At 32.4% G+C, this 22,860-nt stretch overlaps 2 protein-coding genes across 3 annotated transcripts; both read right to left on the bottom strand.

Annotated features, from left to right (window-relative positions):
• Window positions 1-707: 707 nt before the first annotated feature.
• LOC147078883 (protein FAM76A) lies at window positions 708-10,089 on the bottom strand. Of its 2 annotated transcripts, XM_085950686.1 has the most exons (8): window positions 9,875-10,089; window positions 9,692-9,756; window positions 9,339-9,442; window positions 6,508-6,617; window positions 5,758-5,882; window positions 3,579-3,700; window positions 2,806-2,921; window positions 708-1,846 (listed from the first exon to the last, which is right to left on the bottom strand). In XM_085950686.1, exons 1-8 carry the CDS (start codon window positions 9,986-9,988, stop codon window positions 1,622-1,624), a joined length of 981 nt encoding a protein of 326 aa, XP_085806812.1. In that variant the 5' UTR covers window positions 9,989-10,089; the 3' UTR covers window positions 708-1,621. The 2 variants fall into 2 exon arrangements, with proteins under 2 accessions (XP_085806812.1, XP_085806821.1); XM_085950695.1 differs by lacking the exon at window positions 9,339-9,442.
• A 1,668-nt stretch (window positions 10,090-11,757) lies between these two features.
• On the bottom strand, window positions 11,758-22,546 carry LOC147078882 (CRISP/Allergen/PR-1-like). Its single transcript, XM_085948537.1, has 6 exons — window positions 22,305-22,546; window positions 17,872-17,990; window positions 17,079-17,160; window positions 14,962-15,119; window positions 12,945-13,045; window positions 11,758-11,975 (listed from the first exon to the last, which is right to left on the bottom strand). Exons 1-6 carry the CDS (start codon window positions 22,378-22,380, stop codon window positions 11,876-11,878), a joined length of 636 nt encoding a protein of 211 aa, XP_085804663.1. The 5' UTR covers window positions 22,381-22,546; the 3' UTR covers window positions 11,758-11,875.
• Window positions 22,547-22,860: the final 314 nt, after the last annotated feature.

Genomic DNA, 22,860 nt, shown 5'->3' with positions numbered 1-22,860 from the left:
TTTTTTTATCTTTTTTGTGAATCCGGGGTTCGATGGACACCTGAGCTAGCCGCTGGAACCCCGGGCATCTCAGTTGAATTCGCTATTAAAATCTCTACATGAAAATTTTATCGCCTCTTTCAAAAGTTGCTATGATTAATTGTTATTTATGAAACAAAATCAATGTGTCTATCAAATCCAGCTATAACACTACTGAAACATTCAAAAACCTTTTTAGTTCAAAAAGTTTTTATTGCTTTTTTCAACATAATGAAAAAGTGTTATAGCGGGTTTTGAAACTGAGCGACACAATTCGTGTTTACATTTGCATTCTATCATTATGGTCGTGACAATATGTACTGCCGCCAGTAAATCCATGCACGTGTAAAACGGGCCATTAGGTAACAAAAAAACTACACATTTTGGCAAAATAAAGATTTTATTATAACTTTTTTGTACTAAAATAATGATCATATTACAATATTTTCACTATTATAAGTAAATCACAATCATAAAAATAATAATTAAGCGGAATAAAACGATGATCGCTTTCAAAATTCACATATTTTTTTTTGGAAACCTTTAAAATCTATTATCATTTGAAACAAATTGGTTACCCATAAATCGATTACATATTATTATTAATTACTTTCTATCATTTAAATGTTAAAATAATATAACATTACACAAAAATAAAAAAAAAAAACAGCTTCAAGTAGAGCCATGAGAAAATAAAATAATATGTACATCCATTCACTATAATTAGCTGATGTTACTTTTCTACAGAAAAAACGATGTATGTAAATATTTATTTCTTTTACAAAAAATGTTTTTGTACATGTAAGCACGAGGTAACAGGCACATGACAATTCTGAGGTTCAATTATTAACAGTTAGAACATTTCTTGTAATAAAAAATCTACAATGAACGTGAGATATATATTTATAGGCTACACTAAAGGCGATTGCTTGTAAATAGGTACATATTTTTAACAAGTCTACGAAATAACTATAATAAAGTGGAAATAATTTCACTTTTATAATATTATATCGTTACGAAACAAAATGAACATTTCTTATATAGTATAATACTTCACCTGAAAGACTCGAGGTAACAGAATTAAAATCAAAACTAAAAATTATGTCATTGATAACTCACTGTAAAACAGCTCATTTATATTAAGGTACCTATCGTAAAATCATTCTGTAGTCTTGGAAGTGTCAACGATTCTGGTTGAAACAAGTAACGTTGATTCGGTTAAAACTAGAGTAGTGGGTATGACAACGGTGTGCCGCTGACCACAGTTAATAATAGTTCTTTACTCTATGACATATACATAAACACTAAACTTGCTTCAAAACTAACTCAGTTAAAAACCACAGTATTTTTTTTTATAATCACATTTTAAAATGCATCATTATTCCTCATTATTTTGTACGAATTTCTTTTAGAAATTACACAGTAGGTACGTTTACTGCTTTCTGAACAATTTCACGCAACATGAGATCTTAAAAACTATTTCAAATCGGTTCAAGAGACGATTTGATTTTTTTTGTTGTTTAAATATAAGTCCGCAATCGATTAAGTCGCTTCAAAAACAATATAAAAATAAAATTGATTAATTGGCTAATTGTAAATAATGTCAATTGGCGCTAGGACTGTCGGTTCCGCTGCCGCTGTTCTCCGTTCCCTTTTTGCTGAACTTGAGTTTGTTGGCAGTCCTACTGAGAGTGGCCACTTCCTTGAGAAGGGCCTGAATCTTCACCTGCATGTTTGTGCATTTCATTTCGTATACTTTCTCAGTCGATTTCATCTGGTTACGAAGTTCATTCTCCAGAGTAAAATGTTGCGCCTTCAACTCGGTAATCTGAAAACAATACAATTCATTATCGTATTAGGTTTTTCCTCGTTTCAGCCTCATTTTCCCTACATCTGCCATCTCCTCGGTGTTAACGGTGAACTGACCTATTCTAAATTTGAATATTAAAGAGATAATGAGAGAGAACACTGTAATTATATTTTAATGTCAACAATAATTAGGAATTTCGGTTTTAGATTCCTACTAACGATTCATTATGAAATATTAATATTCAATATATTCATTCTGATTATTTCGGTTTTAGATTCCTACTAACGATTCATTATGAAATATTAATATTCAATATATTCATTCTGATTACCTAATGTGATTGTAATAATATTGCTGATAAGTCAGTTAAATGTATTTATTTTATTTGTGACTGTTTTTGTCTCTATTTAAATTGATTATTATAATAATTGTTTGTTGTATATTCTTTACTAGTTGAAAATGTACCTGAGGCGGACGAAACCGGTCCAGTTATATTTAACAAAAGTGGAATTACATAATAGTATAAAATTGTGTTTTATTTAAATTATTAATACAATGCATTTCCACCTTGAATTGACAGTTGACACCATAATAAAAAAAAATGTTATATAATATGTATGTGAGCAATAATTTTCAAAGATGAATCATGTCAAAAATTCGTTAACAAGACAAATTACATGCTACATACCAGACATAAAGAAATGAGAAGTCTTTAATTTTTTTAGTTGTATTCAAGAAGATATTATATTCTCTACTTGATATAAAAAAAAATTGTAACTAGAGATCAACTCAATAATAAACAATTTATGGCCCTTGACAAGCTCTAAATTGTTGATACTCATATTTCACCATTCTCAGTAAAAAGTCTGTCAACTGGGACTGTTCTACACTACTATTACAAATTACCAAGTTTCCAGTCAATCAATAATGTGTAGAAGCAAAATATTGAATAATTACAATAAGAAAAAAATTATTACAGCTTTGTCCTTGGTAAGCAGCATGGAGTCTTTCTGGTTGATGCGCTTCTGAAGACTCGCTATAGTCTCTTTGAGTTGTGTTAGGGCCACCACGTGATCGGAGCTGTTCGGGTCGACTTCACCATGGAAAGAAAGGCCACATTTCAACATCCGTATCAAGTACATATTATTGTGTAAATTTTCAATCAATTTTACCATTAATAGTTTTAACAATATTTTTTGCTTAGCATACAAATGTATTAATGGAATCATGATCAATCCATTCCTCTCGGTCTTATGCCTTTCATAACCGTGTACTTTTGCATAATGTAACTATTTCGTCGATTCAGCTTCCAGCTTCTCAGGTAACAGTAGATGACTAAAATTGTCCAGCGATTGTCCATATAATCTTCAATATTTATGCATTGACTAATTTTTATTATTTTCCATTTGGTTTATGCATATTATAAATGTAATATAAAGCAGCTGACTATACAGTAAAACCTCAGTAATTATTCTAAATAGACAGGACAAAAAGTCGAAAACAAATTCGAATTATGAAATACAAAATGTATCACAAAAAATGTAAAACTAAAAAAAAAACACCTATTTTTGTTGTAATTTAACATCAGTTCTATTTCCGATACAATTTCCTACAGATCCAATATAAGGGGTCAGTATTATAGTTCATTCAATGTCGCTATAAATAGATTTTATGAACTTTACTGAATATTTCGATTTACGGTGAATTTTGAATTAACCGAGTATGTATTAACAGCGTTTTACTGTAGTACCTGGCATAGGGTTGGGTTTGGATTTCTTCTCAGATGGTGGTGCGTCAAGGGGTTGATCAGCTGGATTCAATCCTGTTTTGGATAGATCTGGACGATTTGGGCGTTTGTTGTGAGATTTTAATCTGAGGATTAAAAAAACAATATTAATACAGCTAAATAATTATGTACAGCAGAAATGGTTAGAATACATATTATACTGATCCATTCAATTCAACGCGCCAGCATCGGAGTATAAGGCAAGGAGAATGTCGGGTGACTTCCCTCTGTCCATACATTATCGTGTCTCGTGTATCCTGCTATGTGAGACCTGCAGGTCATTGAATATAGTCTCTATGGTCAAAATGATGTATTAACAAGTAACTATGGTACAAAATGAAGGAGTGTATTGGGTACACACAGTGGAAGTGGAACTTAAAAAGACGAACAAAGGTAGTGTATACAGTGTCCACTATATTGGTTTTATTTATTGTTATTCTACATATTGTACACACTGAAAATGTATGGAAATTATTTGTTTCAATGGTTTTTTTGGTTGGTGTTTGTATAGATAATTGGTATTTTTTAAAACTCCCAGAAAATTATGCCCATTATATGTGAAAACTCCTAAGCATTTTTGCAAAAGAATCGTCGATCAGATTTAAAAAATAAAACATTTTGTACAATATCATGTTTAGAAAATTTGAATTATTTGTGTGTAGTCTCAATGACGTGTATATTAATAAAGTGTTCTTAAATGTTTATTGCTATAATATAGTTAAAATACAATTACATATTGTACTTTTCCACATACTGCACACAGCAGAACCTCAATTATTCAGATTTACTATTATCGGGACTATCTTCATCTCCATGAGGTTTTATTGTCTTTTTAATATTTATTACTGCATATTTTAGTAATGTCGTAAAGCATTAGATTCAATATCAAAATGAATCTTATTTCACATCCTTCATAAGGCACCTTTCCTAACATTTGTTCAGCAAAAATCACAATTTTACTTTTAGATAATGTATGTATGTACAAAACAATCAGAAATCTGACACATAAAATGGTATATTACGGGTATTATGTTACAATACTTGAGAGTGACATAAGTATTTTAAAATAATCAGCATAATATGGACACAAAAAAGGTCTGTTCTTAATTTAAATTAGTCATGCATCGTATTTAGCCAAGGCGCATGGATCAAAAAAAAAAATGAAAAAGTATAGAATTGATTTTAAAGTCTTGGGTCGATATATAGGCCCGTAGAAGATTTCGCATGGATACGTCAGGCCGATTATATTAGCCCTGTGGGAGTGAAAGAATAATACAATTCCGATCTGTCCGAAATGCAGAAAGTGTTCACGAATGCAAGGAAAATAAAAAAATTATGAATACACACGGAAAGACCACAAAAGAAACCACGGGATACGGAGGCAGACACATGATGTGATAGAGGTTGCTAAGCAGATGAAATTGCAATTTTTTACGAGAAACGGTGTTAGCCACTTGTTCAACCTATTAGGTCCATACTCTCGACTCAAATACATATTGAAAAATAAAATGTGAATTTGCCAGACCCAGGATTTAAACCCGAGTCCGTTGGCATTATAAGCTGACGCGTAAGCCGCCCGGCCATCGTGAGTACTAAAACTATAATCTATTTTTGTCACATATTGATCAGAATTGTACAATCAGCTACGTGCGCACTTGCTAATCAATAGGTTTATGAATGATTTCATCCACTCGGTGGCTTAGTTTTTTATGACTTAACATTTAAACGGTCATTAAGATATTGAGGTTTTGATTAGTTCTAAAATGCATTCTGTCAGCAAATATAGTCAATTGAGCAACCATTTATGGATAAAAATTAAATGCAATTAAAAGAAGATTGATCAGCGGTCAGCAAAGAATGTCATATTAGGCAACTCTCAAGTTATTTCTATAGCTAATTAAATATATTTGTAGTACATTCTCAACTACTCAATTTTATAATCCTGCTGACCAAAGATGTGTTTTTTACTTGTTGAAATTTACTTTGTTTGTTAAACACGTGTTGCGACTGAAATATACTGTGATGTCTAAATGATTAAACTGCTGATTTTTAACGCTAACCAAAAAGTTAAATTGGAATCATTCTAATAGTTCCTGTTTTTATTTAGTATGTCAAGTAAAGCATTTGAAAAATGAAATCTTACGTTTTATGATGTGCCCGTGGCTTCATGGAGTGCGTCGTCCGCCTATCCGACTCAGCTTGTTTGGTTCTCGCCAGCGTCCGTTTCAAGGATAATGTACACAACCAACATAACAATTTACCATCAATCTGAAAAACCAATCAAGACAATTAAAAATAATATTCATAACACAATACGATTTTAGTAATGGTCTAGATAAGCATAGGTTAGCCCGTTTAGACATCGTGAAAGTCTGTTGAACGAATGACATTGACTCAAAGGAAAAGTGTGCTCTCACTTTAATGTGCATGCCATTTTATTGGAACAAATTCAATGAAAAACCTTATCTATTTCAAATAAGTCATCATAAAATTTATATTTGTATGACTCAATGTGCTGTCCGTCTGTTGTGTTTTAATTCAAAAACTACTGGACTAATATTGATGAAACTTGCACAGCTTATATGCCATATTGTTGGTAAAAATTTAAGTAGTAGACTTTCATCCGGATTCCCGATATCACATAAGAAGCTTTGAAAGAAAGAATTGAATGAAAATAAGTCTACCAATAGCAGTTTTGTTTTTCTTGTCGGTTCTGACACAATCAGCCACGTTTTGTAGTTTGTATGCCGCTCGCTGTTAGATGCCCATTCGACTAGACAAAATTCGTAATTTAAATGTAGCCAAATAATTTATGACATACGATTTCGTAATGTTTTATTAATTCATAATATAAAAGTGAAATTCGCAGCGGCAAACTGGTAGCTGACATTACCTTTTTGTCATCGTCTTGCCGATCGAAGGCGCAACGTTGTTTGCACTGTTCACAGGTCACCGCCGGACCATACCGCCGCTCTGAATTGGTGCAACGCTGGCATTTGTTACCTACAAATGAATATATATATTTTTTTACTAATTGCAAAAAGAGTCAATATTGTGTACAAATGTATTGTATTATTCATTAAAACAGGAATACGACAAGATTTTCAAAATATACTTTTTCCAAATAATTTCACTGATTTTATAAATGGAATGCTCCGAACGATTTCATGAACGTCATCATAATATCTATTTACTCAATGAGTTATCGAACCATCTTGCGGCTCTATTGCCACGATCCCACATGTCGATTTTTGTTGCTTAAGTTTATGTTGAAAGTTGAAAAAGAAAATTAATAGGAATGTTACCCACATTTCGAATTATGTTCGACTGATGGTCATAATCAAGATGGCACCAAGTTAGTTCATTAACATCATTTCTACCGACCGTGTCAAAACTAGAAACTAAAACAACGACTCTTGTGATACACGGCAGCCAATTAAACGCAATAAATCAAAGTAAATTGTTTCCGTGTGATGATGAATTGTTGACTCAAATGATGATCAACAGTTAAATCGATTAAATGTAGGAAGGAGGCTAACCTCGTTCAAATCAACTTACAAGTTGATCAACTTTGTTCCTACCTATCAATTCAGTTTCAATTGCCAGTCAACAGGCAGTTGAATGACAAATATCGACATGTGGGAATGGGGCATTGTAATAGTCAAATAGTTTTAAATATCCTTTGGATTCACTGTTGACTGTTTTTCAACATATTTCAAAATTTTTACCAGGTAATTATAATTATAAAATAAACATTTTTGCAACACTTATGTAAACAAAATAAAACATTGAAAACTGATTGCCATAAATCATACGTTCATTCTGTTATTTCAGTTGCCATTTATTGTTCATAGAGACAGTTTTAATGCAGAACGAAAAGTGTTTTAAATTAAGTACTACATCGTAGAAACAAAGTTCAATGATTGAGTAAGCATTTGATAAATTATATTACAGTGGTTCGAACACTAAAAAATAAATCAATTAATGAGTAGTTTAAAGCTATCTAAAAATATTATTGGCATTGAAGTGTCTTTCCTTGCTAAGATGCCAATTATTATTTTTAAAATTTGACAAACATTATTGAGTAGGTACTAAATATTTACATAACAAATAGTTTCACTATTGAGAAGCACTGGACGATGGCAGTTAAGTTCCAACAAGGCAATCCATTTAGCCGCACACTTCTTTTGCTTCGCGGTTTAAAAATAATGATTACTAATATTTTGGTTAGATACCATTCTAATTACATTGTTACAATATTATATATTTAAATCTTTAAGGTTTCCAATTCATTCTGGTATTCTAATGCGAGGATCCGCTAACTTCAAGAGAAATGGGTATTAACCCAACGGGTCAATTACATTATGAAAGAATGTTAAGCAAGGTGTCTAAAGTACCTATGGTAAAATTCAATACATTATAGAGGGTCAACATAGTGGTATTGCTTAACAAGGAAGTCTTCCCATGTACGAGAAGTAATCGGAACTTATGTGTTTACTACTGATTATGGTAGTTATCACCGACAATTTGTACATTGCGCCTGTTGTATCGCCTTGTCACGCTCGGTGCCCCTCCCACTCTTTCATATTTCCTGCCAAAACTATTGAACCTTACGTATTATAATGCTGTTCATTTATAATAATAGTACTGCATATTATGTGACTTAGATTGAATTCAATTGATTAGTTGTATAAATAAAAACTAGTTAAGAGCCGTTTTTACATCACCATATACATATTTATAAGAGAAACAGGATTAAAACAAATAAGGCCCCTTTCACTCGAGACACCTGTGTCTCAGCCACCGGTGTGTCGAGATGCCGCATTTACATATAAATGAGCAACACTTGTGTCTCCATCTGAACGTGCCCATTCAGTTATGTGTAAATGCAGCCGCTCGACACACCGTTGGCTTGACACAGGTCCCGTGTGAAACGGCTTTAACTGCTCTGTGTGAAAAGTTATAGGTATGCATTTCAGTCCTAACATAAATTATAATTTATGGACACCAGTTGTATACAGAATATTATTATGTTCTTAGCTATGTATACAATTTGAATGTTTTGGCATTGTCTTTAAAACACTAAAAAAACATAAATAAAAAAATATCAAAGCTTTGTATTCGAATAGATATAATCGCTATTATAGATATAATAAGTCGATTTACGTGACTTGGTTACAAATGCACTTTTATTTCTTCGATCCTTTGGCTTGACAGGATTACTATAATATCATTATGGAGCTACTAGCATCAACCATAACATTGCTCCTTCTCGTATCAGGTTGTCTCGCTAACACCCCCTTCCTAATCCACTCACACAATGTCACCTGTAAAATTATAGTTGTCGAGACCCAATATAGTAATGTTCAGTTGAGAGACTAATATTAGTTCATTTAAAGCATTGAATCACCATATTAAAAATAATATTATTAATGTATATTTAGTTAATTTCATAAGATACCTAATTGAATCTTTGGTTACTTAAGTATGACAGGGAAATAAATCAAGCAGTCACGATAATTAGGTTATGTGAAAATTTTTAAATGCAACGGAAATTACCTAATGTAACAGGTCAGTATGCAGAAAGCTAAGAGACCCGTGCTGACCTGTAGACAATTTTGCATTATTTGGAGGGCTGCAACTAGCTTTGGGAAAAACGCCATCCTGGACATGTCTGGTGCCTTTCAATAGTGTTACCAATGGTAGATGTTTCAAAATACAGACCTATAAATGCTGCAATAATATTGCAGTATTCGCAAGCGGTTGGTTTTCCGTGAGCCTTTACATTTTGCTCACACTTCCTGCAAATGGCTGATGCGTTGGATTTGCTGTTGATCAGAGAAGTCAATTTTTATTTATAGATTTGTCAATTCCGGAAATTTTCATAAGGTCAGATTATTATGACGTAGAAAATGTCAATAATATTTATTAAGTAACAGTGAAAATACATTAATTTACAAATAAGGAACGGAATGATCAATTTTAGGATAAATTAATACAAATTGAGTCGCCAATGAACTATGACTAATGGGATATTTGCGATAAACTAAAACATCAATGGAGGTTAATTATTTTACCTTGTCTGCTGAAATTCTGATCTGCAGTAAGTACACTTCGCAACGGGAAAAGCACCTCGGCAATCCTAAAATATTCAATATTTTTTACAGTCGTTATACAATCCACAGGAACAGGGGCGAATGTTGTAATTTGAACGTAAGAAAATTCACGAAAATGACATGTAAAATGTCAAACCAAATCACCTTGCACAACTGTTGACCGGGGGATAGTTCTTCGAAGGGGTGGCGAGAGAAACAACGCGAACAGGCGAAAAGGGCAGTGGCATTGTTATTACTCATTATTGCTGGATGAGACATGGGCTAAGGGATGATTTCAGACAGAATGCCTACTTCAAAACGGGAATTTTACGGTACGTAGGGACGCGTTCAAACACCTGGTACTTTGCATATGGCGGACTAGCGAGTTGCCAATGCTGCCATCTTTTGCACTTTCTGTTCTCCGAAATTATTTATGGGCAACACTCATTAATCATTTTTATAAATAAAAATATATTATAATGAAATAAATGTAAGGAAACACTTTATGACTCGAAATTTTAAAAAATAGTGATGACAAACCCGTTGCATTAATATGAGATAATATTATTACTAAAGGGTGAACGGTGGTACGGTTTTTTGGTTTTGAAGTTTAATTAAACCTGTATGTGGGGTCAGATAATGCCACAACGATTTTTTCATATTTTTTTTCAGATTTCAGATCCATATGAGAACGAAACAGTCCTTTCGTTTTTAATTTTTTTAGGGAAATTTCCTGATAGTATTTCATTAACGTACCTAGGGACAAAAATAGTTATTTTACTACCTAAATAAAAAAAAAACTACTTTTGTCGGAGTTTTGTAATTAAAATTTATTTGTAACAATATTTGAGTGAAAATAAAATTATACTTACCTACTATCTTATTAATACTTTCTTCGCAATTAAAAAAATCGCATGACGCTGACGCAATCATAAATCACAAGAAGTAGTGGTCTGGTGTATATTTCAGAAATGGTAGGAATATGGCGATGAAGATGGAAATATAGGGTTTAGGGAGGTTTTATCATAGAGATTGATATCATTTGATTGAGACCATTGATAGATAGTTTAAAAGCATTATAGTAACATTTTTCCTTACCTATCTTCTAGTATTGTGAGGATGGGTTCACAGCCGAAACGGCTATCAATATCTCAATACAGGGGGCCCTCAACCTTTCGCACGTAATTGGTTCCTGAAACTGTGTTTGACTGTTAAATGTTCGAAAGTAGAAGGATGTAAAAAAGAAAGAACTTTAAAATATTTATATATGAATGCGTATAATAAAGTTAACGAGGCGTATTAGCAATCAGGTGTTTTATTTATAAACTTGTCAAGAGATAGTTGAATACCACCTTTTAAATATTTGCAACAAATATTTACAACTTTCTTTATGTGGTTAACTATGGTTAATAAAATTCTACAATACAGGCGGCCCTCAACTTTCAAACATTCTAATTTCGCACAAATCGACGAACGGTAGTATAGTGGACTGACAATATGAGGCTGTTAGTTTCAAAGTCGATTAACTCCATATTCTGTCATTTTGAAAAAACGTCAAGCACAGTTCTAATAGAATATTTTATTTATGAAAACATTTCAGTAAACAATTAGAGAAAGAGAATAAAATGTTTTTAACGCCATTCAAATTACAAAAAAAACCATGTATAAAGATAATCATAAAACAAAAAAATGCTGACTGATTAATATAAACGACTTTGCAATCAACCTCTGGTTTAATTCTATTTAACTAACATAAATTACAGTGCAGTATTCGATATTTTTATGAATATACACCGACTACAAAGAATTTATAGACTCAGAATGAAGAAAAATATCAAAAAAGTAAAAATGGAGTATACCAACTTTGAAACAATAACGGAATGGAGGTGGCTGATGATGGAACCGAGTGAAGGATACTGGGAGAAGTCTACAGAAACAGATCAATAAGAAGAAAAAAATAGAATATTCCCATATCTTAGCTAGTTTGCTATTCTCGAATGTGCATATTTAGGGTATTTAGGTACTGTTACAAATAAATAAGGCGCCATGGGATTAATTTTTTTTATTATACATAATAATATCAGTTTAATATAAGATAATATAAGTGTTTTTATTATACATGTCAGGAGTATTCTAATACAATTTATACAATAATTAAAAATACTATTAACACTTGTTTCCATAAAGTTTTTTACATTGGGTTTTGCAGCATAGATTTTCACACCCATTTCCAGTGGTGTAAGGAAATTGTCCAAGGTAATTTCCCCTGTTGAAAGAAAAATAATGAAAAATGAGTCAACCAAATGAAGACTTACACTGTAATAGGTAGGTAGTTATTTTCAAAATGAATTAACCTTTTCTATGCCTCACGATATTACTATGGCAGTATCTGACAGGACATAGATTTTTAACGACACACTTTGAATAGAGAGCGAAGCTCTAACTACAATAATTGCTGTAATACAGATAATTTTTCGCTTAGTATTTCATAATTATTCAAACAGATGTCGCTATGTGTTTAATTTTTAGAATATGCAAATTAATCGATAGTGGCTAGTAATTTGAGTTTAAAGTAGGACGAGATAACTCGCGATATTTGTATGTGCGGCCTGTCGATGACGGCCTCATAGAGCAAGAAAACTTGCTCAAGGCATAGAACTGGATAATAAAAACAATTCAAAAAATACAAGAAATACCTATTTATGGTAGGTACCTATGCACAAGTATAAATTGAGAATTCAAACAATGAATATTATTACATATGCCTGCAGTTAAAAAATCTATTTTTTTTAATTAAAAATTTTATACACTAGAATATTTAGGGTCAAAAGAATCAATATATCAATTTATTTTATTTCCAAACCTGCTATTAATTTATAACTGTACTAATGGTTCCATAATCTGTAAGAGTGTCATTTCAAAAACAGTTTTGTGGTCATGATGTACATCTATCATAGTATTTTTAATTTATCATATTTTAGGATAAAATTATTGTAAATTTACAGGGTTTTACAAATCGCAATTTCCAATTATTTATTTCAGTATGTGACATACCTAGGCTGCCTTTAAAAAAAACATTTTTGAGTTATCAACATACAAATATCATACAGAAATATAAGGAAAGCATTACGATATGACCGATATATCCTTAGAATAGAGTAATTAATCCTATGTATCTGCAATAAGAATATGAAGGATAGTAAATAATTAGTGTAGAATATTAGTTTATACTTACGCTGGTCCATAGTTACAAACATATAATTTATTTTTCAATCCATTGTTTCCATTATAATGAGCAGCTCCGCAGCCAACATATAACGTTTCAGCCCAAGCAATCTGTAGAAAAATATGAAAGAGTTTGTAATAATAGGATTTCTTCCAAGGCCTGAACAAAAACGATGCATAAGTGCGAGTGAGAAAGTATTCAGCACCATTATAATCTCTGCGACACGCACTAGAGTAAGATAAAAGGTTTACAGATGTGTGAGATGTTTTGGTGTGGTGTCGCCGCCAAATCTTAGTTTGTTGCATAGCTAAGCGTCGATAACCTGCGAGCGCGTGTTGCTAAAATTGATATTTTTTGTGTTAAACATATAAAGTCAGTGGTAAATATTTTTAGTTAATTACGTAGAAACAATGGTTCTGTGTGTTGTATTAAAATGTGGTAACCGTACTGATAAGCAAGAAGATGGTATTACGTTTCATAGGTAAGTTGATACATGTTCGTGATAATTTATTTGTATATTATTATATATTTTAATATCAGTGACCTAGTGTTTCTTTAAATTATTTAAATTATGGATATCTTTACCTAATGGTTGCATTTTGACCGCTTAAAAATACTATATGACGTAAAAAAATAGATTATATTTTAATTCTGAGCGTCTAGTAGAGCACTTTGGGCGAGCACTAGCAAAATGGTCTATGGTCTCAAACATTTGTGTACGAATGCGTTCGCTCGCCCACAAACCAAAGGCACGGAATGCAGCTTTATTTAGCAATGCAATGGGTAGCATCTAGATGTATCTATAGTCTAAGATTTCTTCTGAAAGTAGAATGTACGTTTTATAACTTTGCACTTTTTTGCACTCTTTACTATACCGATATGCCTTGAGAGTGGTAGCTTGCAATCTTCTAAAAATAATATTTACTTAATATCATCATCGTCATCAGCTGGGGTCGATCCACTGCTAGATGAAGGCTCCCCTAGATCTCTCCACTCTCGGTCCCTAGTTTTTTGCTGCCACGTACATCCACCGAACTTTATGAGTTAATCTATCCAGCAGGGTTTAGGGCGTTCCTGTGAGTGTTTAGTGCCCTTTGGGTACAACTATATGATGGCATTTTCCCAGCGGTTGTCATTCGCCTAACAACATGTCATTGCCATTTCATCTACTTAGCGACCGCTATCACATCACATAATCTTGTCGGGTTCCTTATTCATTGATTTCTTTTGTAATCTTTAAGCATTATGCCCAACATGCATTTTTCCATCCCACGTTACGCTACTCGTAATTTTTTGATTTTTCTTACTTTAAGAGTCCATTTACTTAATATATTATGTAACTGTATAATATAACCTTTAGAAGAAATAAAGTTAATTAAAATTTACTATAGGTACGTAATATTATTACATAGGAAGGTACCTCCACAAGCCACTGCTATAAGTATTATTAGGCAACTTTATGTTACCATCTTGTTGATACAATATTAGTAGCTAGCTGATATTTGAGGCCTTGAAGCAGGGAACTCAGAAATAATGGGAACTGAAATACCTAACGGGTAAGGAGAAGCAGGCAACCGATTTTGAGTAAAGAAGAATATGGGATAAATTTAAACACGTGTCAAGAATACATTGTACGTTGAATACTGACAACTGCTCTCGGCTTATGCATTGATGCTCATTTAATATTGGTTTATTACACACACTATTGCACGTCTATAATGCGTGGTTCATTTTCGTAGGACACTCAAACATTCAAAACCCTGCGTCAAAATTTGCTGTGTTGGTATATTATTTATAGCCTATCGGAATTCTATTTATTATCTGTTCTGTGTCTTGAAGCCATTATTTTGTGCACAACATGTAATGTATTTATATAAATTAATCTTTACAGCGCGAACGCCACAGCTGTTGTGTCCTGATTAGGGGGCCATTAGATATAATTAGCATGAATTAAATGCTCTGCAGTGAATCGATGAATAACATCAACGAACAACAAAATAATGATCAAAATAAATAAACTTTTAACCTGCGTATAATGTCCTGTAGCTGGGTCCATTTCTGTTGGTTTGAAGGTGTATAGTTTGTATTCATCAAACCATGCGTTTATTGCTTGTTTCCAGTCAAAGTCTTTGTCGTTACTTGTGCTGTATGAAATGAATAGATTTTCACCGACAGAGAAACGTGCTATGGGAAATGAAGAAAATATTACAAATTTATTGAATTGGTCAGAAAAACTCTACAAACACAATTCAATTGTGAACGCGAAATTTGTCTGTTCCCTGATAATTTTGCTTAGATTTTCTAATTAAGGAGAATACGTTTTTAAAAGAATTGACACTTATGCTGTCAGCGAACATAAACTATCAAACGCAGAGTTCGACCCCTCTCTCGCCTGTAGACCCTTATGTCGTAGGAAATTTACATGCCAGTTGGCACAGTATGCACACGCAGGGAATAGAAGGTGCATAAATACATAAAAACATAACCATGAGACGGCATAATGGATATAATGTTTGAGGCTTTCACGGTTGTTTTTTATCGTAGTAGATTTTTGGGTTTCCACCGTGTGTACTTCTTCCTTCTTTACTCGACGTTTTGGGCTCGTTGCAGAGGCCATTATCAAGAGATGATATGTTGATAAGTTTTATGATGAAAATGTAGTGTAGGTATGTGAATGTAAACGTTGCTCTAAGAATGTCAAACGGAATCCGATTAGCTAAGAGCAAACGTTGCTCTGAGTAATCTGTCAATCGTTACGACCAGGGATACCGGCTCGAATATTGGATTTTGCTGATAGTGCCGGAAGCCATGACGTTTTTAACCGTAATCCATCATCCCTATTAATATTTTCAGGGTTTCTATGGATTTCAATGGCCTCCTTTACCAATCGTGCGAAAAATCCTTTTTTCCGACCCAATATCTAGGTTTCAAAGTAAAATTTGTGTCCTGTATCCATCGAGTGCTCGGCAATTGCCGACATCGTGTAATGTTTAAGTCGGTATGCCCTCTCATGTTCACTCACATGCTTCTTTACTGTTCTGGAAGTTTGGCCTGTATACTTTCTTGGGCATCCGCGACAGCTTAACTGGTATACACCTGCCGAGTCCAAAGGTTGCGAGTCTTTTACTGGTCTTAACATATTTTGGACCTTTGCCGATGTTGAGAATATTGTTTCGATTTCATGTTTCCGAAGTATCCTGGAAATAGTATCGGTGGTGTTTTTGATATAACTGCCGGCCTTTGAACTGTATCTCTTCCTCCTGACTAACCGGGTTAAGGTTGATTTTGCTTTTGGTGGCTTTGTGGATCATCTTGTTGGAGTATCCGTTTGCTTGAAAAGCCTTTGTTACTTGAGATGTCTCGGATTTTAAATACGATGATTCGCAGATTCGCCGAGCTCTTGTCATCAATATCGAAATCAAACCCATTTTTTGAGCAGGGTGATGATGAAATGAAGCATGTAAATAACGATTGGTATGGGTTGGTTTTTGGTAGACTCTGTGTCCTAGAGAACCATCCAATTTTTTGATAAATTCCACGTCAAGAAATGGTAATGGCGTAATGGATGTCAAGCATTTAAAATTCAGTCAGACTTTGGACTGCGAGTATGAATATGTGTTTGTTATCCAAACCACAGTGTTTTAATTTTAATTATTAAATAAATTTATCTAAAAACATTGAAACAAAATGAATTCGTTTAAGGACCCTATGATGTTTATTATTAAAATTTTGTTTCTTAAGTTTTCTCTAATCTACAGAAAATATTTATGATACATTCATAGTTTTAAGGTTTTTTTTTTAAATTTATTTAAAAAAAACATTGGTTATAATAAAAAATAATAATGTGTAGGTACCTACCTATAATATTAAATCCTTTTAAATATTGGAAATTTATCAAATAACTACTATCTGCAGTATTTTACCTCTTTTTGTAGTCTTGTGAAATAAGGTTGTTTTAGGATTACCTTTATATAATTATTATTATAATAAATTACGTATAGTGACATCTAGTTACGATGCTTTGAAGATAATTCATGATAAGAGGTATATGTTTATAATCCAATAAAATATAAATATGTCACTATGAAATTGCAACTTTTGATTTGATCACTCTTCATTAAGAAAAATAAACTTTTAACTTACAATCTTTAACTTTAGTATTATGTTGGAAGACCATTTTGTTTGCCCAACTCTGAGCTACTTGTTCCAATGTGTCATCCCATACCTGAAAATAATGACACATCGACTTAGCAAAAAGCAAACACTGACCTATTAAATATTTCAGAGGAGATTGTAATAGTATTTTGCAAGTAGGTAACTATTATTATTGTAAATATATTTTACATAAGTCATCAATATCGAAATGAAAATATAACAGTCAATATGCAAACTGTACAGTGACGTCCCGTGGGGGTAGGCATATTGAGCGTCGGTTGGGGGCGGCAGTTACTCGAAAGGCGGCAAATCGAGGAGAATCATTTGGTATATATATCGATACAGCTACCTAAACTTAGTAACAACGAAAATATCTTTCAATTAAAAAAATCAGCCCACTGATATTAAACAAAATGTATTAAGTAGGTACATAAAAGTTTAAACAGGACTGTAATTTTTTTTCTGATTCGCGATGTCTAGTTTACTTCCGTTGGCCTTCGATGTCCTTGGTGACACTTGAAGATTTGCGAATTATAGGCTTATTAGGCCGTCCAAACTAAAGATGCAAGAATATCGATAGTGTTGTAGAGACTGGTGGCGGTTTTAGATATTATATAGAGGTCCGAGGCTCTGACAGCTTTGGAGCCCCCCTAGGAAAAATATTACCTATTTGATTAACCGTCATTGGCTTTTAAACATAATATAGCAATAGTTATATTGAAATGATTTTGAATATGATAGATTTGTTTATTGATTTAGAAAATAATGAAAAAACACTTACAATTTTTTGCATATTGGATGCTTTGGGTTGGCGGCTTACTGCGCCGTTAGAAAGTTTCTTTCTAAGTTCATTGTGATAATCTACTATTGTTTTTTTGTCTGCACATGATACTCCACTAGCTAAAAAAATAATCAATATAATATAATATTATAATAAGAATAAGGAATATCATTTTTACTAACCATGAGCTGATGTTTCCAATTTTCCTTGGAAAGTTTTTAAGCCACTGAGCCACACACCCACGATAGCCGCGTGGCTTAAATGCCGGTATATAGTGTCGAGGGTCCCAGGTTCGAATCCTGGGTCTGGCAAGTACACGACATATTGTTTTTCGATTTGTGTATGTGTCAGAGTATGGACCTAATAGGTTGAGCAAGTGGCTGACATCCATTTCTCGTAAAAATAAAATCTGTTAATACAAACCTCCACTCTGTGGGGGCCCATATGATCCCATTAGAATCGGACATGGTCGAAAGGAGTAAACATTTTACAATAATATGACCAAAATATTATATTGGCGACTTATCATAGAAAAGCTGTTTTAAAAATGGAATATCATTGCTTGTATGCTATATAGGCATTATCTATAAATATTTATCTTTTTTGATGTAGTTTTCCTACTTAGCCCCAACTGACATCTACACATACCTATACAAAGTTTGTCTGTTCGATTTACAAAAATTATTGTTCCAAATAATTTATTATCTACCAATATTATTAATTTGGCAAGTGAGAGAAGTGATTAGTCAGTCCAATTCCGAAATGACTTGTTGAAAATGTGTTGCCCTTTTTACTGGGAGCTGTGAAATTCAACGGTAGATAGGTACCTTAATAACATTGACATATTGAAAATGTGTGTTGTTTGGATTGGAAGGGCGGGGGAGGGGTTGGTGTTTAACAATTTTAAATACCCAGCGACCTGAAACGATAATTTTTATTTAGCACTGCACTAGTTCTGACTAGGGAATTCAATCCCGAGCCAAAATTCTGAATCCGGGATTACAATTTGACAATCCCGGGATCCCGGGACTGGTCCCGGGATTGGCATTTTTTTCCATTGTTAATATAAAATTTTCATATTTAAAAATAACATTGATAAAATCGGTCAAAAATAAATCTAGTATAATTTATACTATTTAAGACATTTATTGTTAATATTGTATACGTTCAATCTTGGAAATACATAAGTTTAATGGAGTAAATAATATTGTAATATAAATAATAATGTGAATTTAATATGAGATTGCTGTTTCTGATAGTAAAGACTTAACGAATGGGTTAGCGAGATTTAAAACAGTAAAGCAAATCATGGTGTACTTATGGCCTTTCCGCTTCATAAATCTAATTAGTCAGCCAAATATGAAACTGCCGTAAAACGTATCAGATCATGGTGGAATTACTTTGTTAATAGTGCGAAGCATTGTTTTTTTCCAATCTTTCTCATTTTTATCAATTTATGTGAAACAATAAAATGAATCGGCAACTCACACATGGGTATAAATCAAACTTCATTCAAACTCAGTTTAGTTCTATGTTATTAAAAGTTTTTTTTTTCTGTTATATTTTCGTTTTTATTTTATTTTCCATAAAAATTGACATCAATCCCCAGCGCTCGAAATGGAAAAGTTTACGAACCGGAGCGCTACCTATTTGCGAACCTATTTTATAAAAATAAGTGTATTAGATGTTTTGTTATAATATGGCCCATCTATCTCAGACGGTCAAATTATTATTTCCACGAGACGGAGCGATAATTTTAACGTTTTCACGAATCGGAACGGCGCTCTGATGCGCTCCGGTCTATTTCGAGCCCTGTCAATCCCGGGATTCATAGGTATCGAAAATAGCTCGGGATCCCGGGATTGGAATCCCTAGTTCTGACAATGTTATAGGTAATAGATAATTATTATCCATTTATGATCAATATTGATTTTAATATATAATTATGGTGTACACAATAATAACAGGGATATTATTGTTTTCAGAAAATTATCGAGCGGTCCGGTTGGATAAACTTTCTATTTCGTGAATATTTCTGGAATATAGAGAATTATGTCGATATTTTAAACTTGACAATATAACCGGTAAACTAAGTAAAAGAGTGAGAGAAGAGGTTATTCAGTCCAATTCCGAAGCAATGAAAAGGTTTTGCCCTTTATATTGATTTTCGGTAGGTGTCTTAATAACATTGAAATATTGAAATGTGATTTTGGACTTCGGTAATTAGGATTTTTATTACCCAGTGACACCGCGGCACTGTTTTATTTAGAAGGTACCTACTAGGTACACAGTGTTTCAAAAATAGTGTTAATTTTTAATTATTTTTTATATAGGTAAACTACTAGAATCAATCACAGAAGATAAGTATATTTATAATATAGAGAAAAATTATATGTGACGGTCCCAATAACAGGCGGACACAAAAAGCATAATAAATCAAATGTTAGGTACAGCTGCAATGAATATAATTTGAGAGTTATTGAAAATTGTTAAAAAATAAAACACATTAAATCATAAGAAATAATTACAAGATAAAAAGAACTTTTTATATACAAAGTTTTTAAATTTTCTGTTAAATCATATAAACTTGACTTGACTTGACTAGCTTAAACGATAAAAAATGTATTTGATATAAATAATACTGAAATGTCATTTTGACACTCATTGATTTCCAAAGTAACGCGCGTAAGTATATCAGGGCTCGGAATGGACCGGAACGCACCGGAGCGACGTTCCGGTTCATAAAATCTCCAACATTATCGCTCAGTCTCGTAGAAATATTAATTTGACCGCCTGAGCTAGATATGTCATATAAAAAAAAACAGACTTATTCATATAAAATACATATACAATTATATAACAACGTTAATATTTTCATAAAATTATCGAGCGCTTCGTTTCGTAAAATATTCCATTTCGAGCGCTGAAGTATATATTAATAATTTAGTTGTTAGGACCATAGCAACCAATAATAGTGGATTGGATTGCGGATTTCTTCCGAAATAACTTTTCATACAAAACAGAATTAACTGAAAATGAATTTAATTCTACCTAAAAATGGCTAAAAGTATTAAAAAAATGCATTGGCATCGTGTTCTGATATATTCTAAAAGTTTCAAATGTCTAGCTAGTCGGGAAGTTAGTTAAAAATCGATTGCAAGATTTGTACCGGACAAATACGACCTAATAAAAATGTTGTAAAATAGAGAAAAAACAGAAAAAAAGTATAGATCGATGTATCTATAGTCTATGTATAGATCTCTCAGCCAGAGTTGGTGCGACACAGATACGAAAGATTGTGTGTATTGGTGAATTTCCGAAGAATACGGTATCTATTCTTTTACAGTCTGTTCCTTTTTTTAATGCGTCTGTGTGAGTATTCGGCCGCCTCAACTCTGGTTGTGCGATCTATACTTATATAATAATGTATAGATAAGACAGGAATAATAAGAAAAAAAATACATTTTTTAAAAAATACAATAAAAACAAGCAGTCGTCCAGATACAATTATTATTAGTCGTTGATTTTGGAGCAACTTGTATTAAGTTGTATTGTATTACTGAAGTGCATAGTAATTGAGTTACCTAGAGTCATAACTAGGGAGCGGATTTATATGCAACAAAAAACATGATTATATGCATGCACATGTGCACTTAAAATCATTGAAATATGCATTAAAACCAAAGAAATATGCAGTTAAAAATCGACATTTTTATGGAAAAATATTGTAAATACCAACTTCACCCAATATTACCGATAAAAATTGAATAACAAATTAATATCAATTACTATTTTCAAAATAGTTTGTTTACAAGTAGGTACAAATAATTGAACAATAAATGCAAACTGTAAATGTAAACTATGGAAACTAAACACAACTTAAAAAAACAAAAACGACACACTTAACTATTCCTAAATACTATTTGCTGTTTTTTTGTCCGAAAAAATAAGTTACAATATTTTTTCAATATTATCTGGCACTAAATTTTCCGCATATCTGTCAGTATTTTGTTTATATGCGGAAAATGATCTCTCAACGTCCACAGAGGTGATAGAGCAAATTTAAATAAAGGCCCGAGTTGACTTCACTTTTAATGAAATGCTCGGGGATGCCATTAAAAATACAAATGCATCTACCTGATTTAGCACACTATGAGAAAATAGAGCTCTCTGTTTGGTTAGGTTAGGTTAGGTATTATTCATTGAAAAATGTAAGTTATGACACCAACAGTCAAGTTTGTCAATGATTTTCACATGGTTGAAGTTTAAAGTGACTTTTGACACCGAACTATTTTTCTTTATATAGATTAATGCCTTTTGAATCACTTGTTATAGGTATTTAACTAAAAAAAATGCAAAATGTGAGTTATGACTGTAGGCGACTCAAATAATTATTATACTTCTAAGTTGAATATTAATTTTATTTTACTCACCAATAATCTGCGATTTTGACACTTCAATCAAACTAGCACATACAATAATAATAAATGAAAATATTCCGCGATTCATTTTAAGATAGGTAATTAATTCTTATTGATAACAAAAATGCAGTGAGTTGGGCCGACTTTTAGTTATCATTTGAAATGAAATTGAAAAAAACCAACGATTTATATATTGGCAAATGGGTACTGAAATTAACGCACAGTGTTATGATAGATACTTCATAATTAATTACGCTGTAACTAATACTACTGCATTTTTGTAGGCAAAATAAAATGCTAATGCAGGTAAATATTTTTACAAAGGACGTGTTTTTAAACAATTTCACGGTGATAACACGTTACGTATGCACAGGAAGTTAGCAATGAATTTGTACACAGTGTTTTCTCTAGAATTAGCATTATAATAAAATTGTATCAAATAAAAAAAAACATTCCTAGTAATTAAATATTAGTCAGAGGTTCATTCTGCAGGTGTTTTTTTTACAATAATTTGCATTTTTTTTTCAATATACATGCAGTTAATAATATCATTACACTTCGACCATAC

This window comes from Rhyacophila brunnea, unplaced genomic scaffold, assembly GCF_057557595.1.
Source record: "Rhyacophila brunnea isolate RB1 unplaced genomic scaffold, BYU_Rbru_1.0 scaffold_10, whole genome shotgun sequence".
NCBI classification, from domain to species: domain Eukaryota; kingdom Metazoa; phylum Arthropoda; class Insecta; order Trichoptera; family Rhyacophilidae; genus Rhyacophila; species Rhyacophila brunnea.
This window is presented reverse-complemented; position numbering and strand designations above follow the sequence as displayed.

Bases quoted from the DNA above. Each gene is read 5' to 3' on its own strand.
- LOC147078883 (XM_085950686.1), bottom strand. From the start codon at position 9,988: ATGTCTCATCCAGCAATAATGAGTAATAACAATGCCACTGCCCTTTTC. The intron at 9,757-9,874 runs GTGATTTGGTTT...TGAATATTTTAG, and splicing joins CCGGTCAACAGTTGTGCAAG to GATTGCCGAGGTGCTTTTCC. The intron at 1,847-2,805 runs GTAATAATTTTT...TATTGTTTTCAG, and splicing joins TGCTTACCAAGGACAAAGCT to ATTACCGAGTTGAAGGCGCA.
- LOC147078882 (XM_085948537.1), bottom strand. From the start codon at position 22,380: ATGAATCGCGGAATATTTTCATTTATTATTATTGTATGTGCTAGTTTG. The intron at 15,120-17,078 runs GTAAGTTAAAAG...CATTTCCCATAG, and splicing joins TAATACTAAAGTTAAAGATT to CACGTTTCTCTGTCGGTGAA. The intron at 13,046-14,961 runs GTTAAAAGTTTA...ATTTTTCTACAG, and splicing joins CTACAGGACATTATACGCAG to ATTGCTTGGGCTGAAACGTT.